The sequence below is a fragment of the Brassica napus genome, chromosome C5 (genome assembly GCF_020379485.1).
Source record: "Brassica napus cultivar Da-Ae chromosome C5, Da-Ae, whole genome shotgun sequence".
In the NCBI taxonomy this organism is placed as follows: domain Eukaryota; kingdom Viridiplantae; phylum Streptophyta; class Magnoliopsida; order Brassicales; family Brassicaceae; genus Brassica; species Brassica napus.
In genome coordinates, this window is record NC_063448.1 from 16,769,210 (window position 1) to 16,776,723 (window position 7,514).

The window sequence follows — 7,514 nt, forward strand, 5'->3', positions numbered from 1 at the left end:
TGATGTAGTATCTCAAGATTTTCAATCAACAGAAGACAGTTCAGACTTCTGAGACGTCAAGACGTGAAACTGCGACCAAGAGATGACAAATCCTCTTTTTATTCTTTAGTTTTCTTATGATGTATCGTGATTATTACCAGCTCTTTTTTTTTTCTTTTGAAACACTTACCAGCTCATTCTTCCTTTTATTGTTTAAATTGTCTCTATTTTAGCATTTTTAAATTTATTTCTAAATTCATCGACCTATATCTCTCGTTTATATATTAATTTATTGCCTATTTAGCAAAGTATGAAAAACAGAGTGTTATACTCGTGGTTCCTTGGCTCTGCGAATCTGGTCAACAATTGGGCTTATCACGGGATCGGGCCTGATTTTTCATACAGAACAGCGAGGACCCGTGACCATATGATTTCCTTTGTTTCTTCACCTGAAAAAAAAAGAGAGAGAGAGTGGCGATGGCTATTCGGAGGCGATCTTCACAGCCACAACAGATGGAGCTCCGGTGATAGCAGTTCAAGCTTGGATGGTGCTCTCGGACTTCCCCTGGTCTTCGATCTGCAGCAGAGAAGCTGAACCGACAACACATCCAATCATCGGCGATGGGTTCTTCTTCTCTTCTTCCTCCACGGGCTTGTACTGTTTACATATGAGGACGACATGCATGTACAGAGGTAACTCTTTTCTTCGGTGAACTACTCAACTTCTACTCTTGGCTAACTCTTTTCTGTCGTTTCATGGTTGTGTATGGAACAGACCTGTGGTCCTGACTCTTTTCTGTCGTGTCATGGTTATATTTTCTTTCTACTACTGCCAAAAATATAGTTTCTTGTTGCTACTTGAGAGTGACTGCGTTTACTGGTTTTCTTATAGTTTTTTATTCTCTTTTCAAGCATGTAGCTCTGTTTTGACTGATTTTCAGTAGATGACTTTGTTTAATTGTTTTAACGGTTTGAACTTTGCAATGGTAAATTCAGTTTTGGTTGTTTTAACGAAATAAATACATAGTTATCGCTGGATTGGGCCTGACTTGTTATTTCTGTCTTATTTTGTTGACTGGAAGTCTAGAACTCAAGATTGTATTTTCGGGTTGCTTAGTGTTGTTGTAGTTTGGAAGTCAAGATTGTAATGACATGTGACGAGTCCGGTTTAATGATACATTGTTATGTGTTGATGTTGTTTACTTGTTCTGTTTTGTGTTTGTAGTGATCATCATCTACTGTTGGAATTTTACATCAGCTACTGCCTACTGCTTTTTGAACATTATATATGGCTCTTATTCAGCTTTCTCATGGAACCCACACGTAAGTTATTCTAGTTTCATATTAAAAGTTCTATACTTTTGTGTTTTATTTGAAAATTTATTAAATAGTTCACAAGAAATGAGCTTGTAACTACGAATATATTCACTTTTTAGTCAAATGTTGTTCCCTCCTTATATTTCATTTGCCGCTGCACTTTAGTTTGTTTAAAGAATATTATGCTAAAAAGATATGGATATACCAATATCGGGAGGTTTAGATTTTGTTGTTTTCATATGTATATATATATATATACAGCCTATACGGTGTTTTTAACAATCCAGTAAACTAGTAAACTTCTGCATCGCAGTTCTTTGAAAGCAACTCATCTCCAGATGGCAACTGAGGGTGAAAATCATGGAGCAGACCAACCTATGAATGTCTTAGGTGTTCTTAATCCTTCCAGTGTGAGTGGATCATTGTGGTAAAAAGAAACATATATATATATATATTATATATATGAACCTCACGTTATTGTTTTAGTTCACTACAAGAAAACAGGGGGATTCTGATGGCCGAAATCGTCGGTAATTCGTCGGAATCGGTATATTCCGACGAAATTCCGACGAACCCGTCCGTCGGTATCGTTTTGTCGGAAAAAAAACGTCGAAATTCCGACGACTTTCTGACGAATACCAAGAAACGTCATTCTGACGAACTTCCGACGATATTACGATGCGGCTACAGAAGACCGGAGTTCATCGGAAAACTACAATTCCGACGAACGTGGTTCCTCGGTTTATTCCGACGAACTGTAGGCGTCGGAATTTACCGACGGACATCGGTCGTCGGAATATACCGACGAACCACGTTCGTCGGTATATTCCGACGGAAATGGGTTTGTCGGTAAATTCCGACGGATATATGTCCGTCGGTATATTCCGACGACCTTTGTCCGTCGGTATATACCCTTTTTTTTAACAAATTAATTTTGCATTTTTATATATTTTTTGATATTAATAAATTTAAAAAATTGGAAATTTAAAACTAATAATATTATAAAATTTAAATTCATAAAAACCGAAATAGGAAAAAAACATTCATTAAGTTTAAAATTCATACAAACCGAAATAGAAAAAAAAAACATTCCGAAAGTTTTATAAAGCCGAAATAAACTAAGAAGAACTCGAAGACATCAAACGATCTAGCTTCTGCATAATCTCGGTGTTGAACTTCTTCTGGGATGCCAACTCAGCAAGGATAGTGGCATTCTCCGAACGGATAGTGGCATTCTCCGAAAGGATAGTGGTGTTCTGCTCCTCCAATGCTCCAATCCGTGCATCTTTGTCATGTAGCTCCTCGAGAATCATGGGATCGGCATACGGAGCTTGCGAAGAAGATGCCGGATACGAAGAAGCACGACGGGCCAACCCAACTAAACGGCCTCCTTTCCTTTTAGGAACCGCCTACAAAAATATTTAAAGAACTCTTCTTTTCTAGCACCATCTAGCCGATAAATGGGAAAAGGGGCCGTACCGTTCTCATCAACGTGAAGTTCAGAACGATCACAAATATCGACTAAATCCAACCTTGACTTCAAATTATCCTTCGTTTTACCTTGGATGTTAAGGACTGTGTTCATCAGATTATCGAAGAAGTTCTTCTCAATATGCATGACATCTAAATTATGCCGCAATAGATGACTCTCCCAATATGGTAGATCCCAGAAAATACTCTTTTTGTGCCAGTTATGTAGCTCTCCAACCGCATTGACTCGAATGTTTTCATGTCCACCTACATCTGGCGTCCTTTCTGCATCAAAATACCTAAACTGCTTCAACAAATCTTTCCCACTAACTTCCTCAGGTGGACCATCAAACACCTGCTTGTTCTTCGTAAACGAAGTCTTACTCCTGCGGTATGGATGATCAGGTGGTAGAAATCGTCTGTGACAGTCAAACCAACACGTTTTCCTTCCGTTCTTTAGTTGGAAAGCATCTGTGTCATCTTGACAATATGGACATGATAGCTTCCCATGTGTTGTCCATCCAGATAACATACCATATGCTGGAAAGTCACTTATTGTCCACATAAGTACTGCCCGCATCTGAAAGTTTTCTTTGCGCGAAACATCGTATGTCTCAAAACCATGCGCCCATAGTTGTTGCAACTCATATATTAGTGGTTGAAGAAACACATCTAGTGATCTTTTAGGATGATCTGGCCCGGGGACTAGAATTGAGAGAAACAAAAACTCTCGTCGCATGCACAAGCTCGGCCGTAAGTTGTACGGTGTCACAATAACTGGCCATAGAGAATACTGCCTTCCATGCTTTCCAAATGGGCTGAAACCATCAGTAGATAATCCAAGATAAACATTTCTTCTCTCTTCCGCAAATTCTGGATATGTTGACTGGAAATGTTTCCAAGCCTTTGCATCTGAAGGATGTCTAATCTCACCATTTGTGGAATGCTCTGCATGCCATCTCATTGCTTTTGCTGTGCGCTCACACTGATACAAGCATGGGATCGGAACTCTTCCCCTCGTCTCCTGATAACGAGGTTTCCCACAAAATTTGCATACATTCCGTGTCTCATCCGCTCTCCAGTAGATCATGCAGTTGTCAATACATACATCTATCACTTCATACGGTAGTTGAAGACCTGCAACAAGTTTCTGAACCTCGTAGTATGAACCCGGTGCAAGGTTATCCTCAGGTAGAATACCTTTGACAAAATCAGTAATCGCATCCATACATTCTTCAGCCAAATTATAGTCTGTCTTAATACCCATTAATCTAGTTGCAGATGATAAGACTGAATGACCATCTCTACAATTTTGATACAAAGGTTGTTTTCCTGCATCCAACATGTCAAAAAATCTCCTAGACTCGGGGTTTGGTTCTTCCCCTCTATAATGATCATGTACCATCTGCTCAGTACCTACACCATAATCTATATCCGTTCTAGATTCTTCTAACCTAATATCAGGCTGAGGTTCACTAACAGGCTGAGGTTCACTAACAGGCTGAGGTTCGCTAGTACTACCATATTCATAACCAGTTTCCCCATGAAGGTACCAAACTTTATAATTACGTGAAAACCCTTTCATATACAAATGAGTCCAAACATCAAATTCTTTTATAACCTTATTATTATTGCAAGAAGAGCAGGGACATCTTAACATACCACTTTTTGCATCCGGTTGCTGTTGAACAAGCCTCATGAATTCTCCAATCCCTTGAACGTATTCTTCCGTAAGCAAATTGGTGTTCGGATCCAAATGAGGTTTATCCATCCACGAACGATAATAAACTTCTGAAGACATGATTTTCACGGAATTGTTATGACTAAAGAGAATGAAGAGAGAATGAAGTGTGAATGAGTTGAATGAGGAGGGGTTGTATTTATAGGAAATTGCTTACGGACCTCCGACGACTTTCCGACGGAATTCCGACGGATGTAAAGAAGTCCGTCGGAATTCCGTCGGAATTGTCCAATCCCAAACGGCTATACAACGGTCATATGTATTTGTCGGCAACGGTCACATGGTTCGTCGGAATTCCGTCGGAATATACCGATGGAATTCCGACGACTTTGCTATTAATCGGAATGTCGTCGGAATTTCGTCGGAATATACCGACGAACTTCCGACGACTACAACGGTTACATTTTTTATCGGAATGTCGTCGAAAAGTCGTCGGAAAATTCCGACGAACCGTATGTCGTCGGAATTCCGTCGGAAATGGCCGACGGAATTCCGACGCCTTCATTTTTTTGGATTTGGTCGGAAATTTGTCAGTATTCCGTCGCAAATGTCCGACGACCTTGGTGTCCGTCGGAAGATCCGTCGGAATTCGGTGTGTTTTCTTGTAGTGGTTGCGTTATATTTTTATTTTCCTTTTCTAGGTTCAAACGTGATTCCGTAATTACTAGTGAGATAAGAACAATCATCCGATCTGATTTTCCTGGCCCGTATCGAAACTGGTCAACTACACCGCAACATGTGAAAGAGCGATGGTGGTTCACATTCAAGGTATATCACAAAAGATTACATATACAAAAAATTAAAAAAAAAAATCTTGTTTTGATGTTTCCACTGGAATAGAAATACTTATGCCATATCGCTAAAGTTTTATGTATAGCGCTCTTACTTTTTTTTTAAATACCAGAGCAAATTCTCTTGGAATCACTTGATTGAATCCGAGGTGCGTAAGATGTTTTGCAAATGTGCTGCGACTAAACTGATCGATATGATCAGCCGAGTAAAAGAAAGAGGTAAGCAGCCATATTGGATCCTTGATGATTACTACAAAGACTTGGTTGCCTACTGGGGAACAGATAAAGCTAAGGAAAAAAGTAAAAAAGCGTCTAAGAGTCGAATGTCAGATCGAAACGGGCTGGGACCTCATAAACACCGAGCTGGCTCACGTTCATATGCTAGGGTTGCCGATATATTGGTAAGACTTGTTTTCATATGTACTACTTTAAATAATATTATTTTCCAACACTTCTCCTTTGTAGAAAGAAAAAAACGGAGATGCATCTTACATTGATGTTCTTCGTGAGACACACAAGAAATCAGACGGGTCATTTGTGGATGAAAGGGCAAGGCTAATTAGTGAAGGATTTGGAAAAAATGTAGCTGATCATATGCTTGAAGATGATATCCTAGTCACAGAAGAGCTAACTTCTGAGAAGAAGAATCAAATGTATTTGAAGGTAATGCAATAGTTCTAAAAATCTTTTTATTTTCCTAGATTTCTTCATAGATTTCTTTTGTCTTACATATATTATATTCTACAGTTGGTTGATTCAACACAAGGTCGTGTGTTTGGTTTTGGAGCTCTTCTTAGAGAGGTTTCACTCAATGCTAAAATGCGAGTCACCATTGAAAGCCACTTAGAAAATCATGAGTTCAAGAAAAAGGTACAAGACATTTCTCAAGAAAATGAAGATATCAAAGAAAAGGCTGAGCAAACTTGAAGGCTCGGAGAAAATGATTGCCATCCTTTGTCCAGCTATTCTATCCAGGGGTGTCAACAACCAAGTTTAAATTGGTTGCTTTTGTTATTCGAAGGTTTTATTAGTTTTTTCTAGTTTTAAATTATTCCTGGTTTTTCTCTATTAATGCATTGTTGATTTTTTTTAAAAAATTTTAGTTTATTTAATAAAATTGGTGTTTGACTTTTGTTTATTATAAAATATATATATCGTAAAAAATAAATAACACATCGAATATTGCTTATAAAAAAACAATTAATCTATGCATATCTACTAATTTTATTGTCAAAAAATATTGGCAACAAATGTACTATTTAAAAGTAATTATAGGAAAATTTGCAACAACATTTGCTGCATCTTTTATATAGCAAATTTTGCAACAATTTTAATTGCAACGTTAAAATTGTACCAAATATTTTTCTATATATTTTATTGCATTAATATTACTAAATTTCAGAAAACAATAATTGCAAATTTGCAATGTTGTTTGCTATATATTTGACGTAGCAATGACTTGCCACCATCTATGGTTACAAAATATGTTGTAAATATACAACAAAATTGCTATAAAAATTGTTGCAATAATATGACATATATAGCAACATTTCAATTTCTTGCTAATTTTGCTACGTATATGCAACAAACATGAATTTGCAACATTCAAACAGCAAGAAGTTAAAAATTGTCACAATTTTATTCCAATTTTATATTTGCAACAATATATGAGTATATTGCAACAATATATTATTATTGCAATAGAGCTGTTTTCTTGTAGTGGCCGTGGTCGAGACAACTCGAACGGACGTGGCCGCGGTCGAAGATCTTTTGGCCGCGGACGTGGGAATGGTTGAGACCATGGACGAGATCATGGACGCTCATTTGGACGAGGTCATGGTCGCGGCCATGGGTCTTCATTCAAACCCCAACACTCGACCAAATCAAGTGAATCTGTGTGCCAAATATGTGGTATGGACAATCATTGGGCTAAGACTTGTAGGACTCCCAAGCATCTAGTTGACCTCTATCAAGAGAGTTTGAAAGGGAAGAATCCTGAAGTCCATATATATGACTTACCAAGATGATGAAAAAGACTTCGATCATGTGAAGGACGATCTTATGGATTATGAAACTTCAGATTGTCTTAAAGACTGAATTATGATTTCGACATTTGTAATCTAAATTTGATGTTTTTGATTTGGTGTTTTTCATTTCTATGTTGTCATTTCTTTGAACTTGTTTTAAACTTAATAATAAATGAAATGATTTTATAT

At 37.6% G+C, this 7,514-nt stretch overlaps 1 protein-coding gene across 3 annotated transcripts; it reads left to right on the forward strand.

Annotated features, from left to right (window-relative positions):
• Positions 1-241: 241 nt before the first annotated feature.
• LOC125587880 lies at positions 242-6,428 on the forward strand. 3 transcript variants are annotated; one of them, XR_007324281.1, is made up of 7 exons: positions 250-672; positions 1,205-1,302; positions 1,610-1,706; positions 5,149-5,275; positions 5,412-5,699; positions 5,764-5,961; positions 6,046-6,428. XR_007324281.1 is itself a non-coding variant. In XM_048759172.1 (6 exons), exons 2-6 carry the CDS (start codon positions 1,268-1,270, stop codon positions 6,223-6,225), a joined length of 798 nt encoding a protein of 265 aa, XP_048615129.1. In that variant the 5' UTR covers positions 242-672; positions 1,205-1,267; the 3' UTR covers positions 6,226-6,428. The 3 variants fall into 3 exon arrangements, 2 of the variants coding, with proteins under 2 accessions (XP_048615129.1, XP_048615128.1); XM_048759172.1 differs by lacking the exon at positions 5,149-5,275 and having other exon boundaries at positions 242-672; XM_048759171.1 differs by lacking the exons at positions 250-672; positions 1,205-1,302; positions 1,610-1,706 and having other exon boundaries at positions 4,973-5,275.
• Positions 6,429-7,514: the final 1,086 nt, after the last annotated feature.

Coding starts and splice junctions, on each gene's coding strand:
- LOC125587880 (XM_048759171.1), top strand. CDS start 4,985: ATGGCCGACGGAATTCCGACGCCTTCATTTTTTTGGATTTGGTCGGAA. Junction 5,276..5,411: donor GATGGTGGTTCACATTCAAG/GTATATCACAAA, acceptor TTTAAATACCAG/AGCAAATTCTCTTGGAATCA. Junction 5,962..6,045: donor AGAATCAAATGTATTTGAAG/GTAATGCAATAG, acceptor TATATTCTACAG/TTGGTTGATTCAACACAAGG.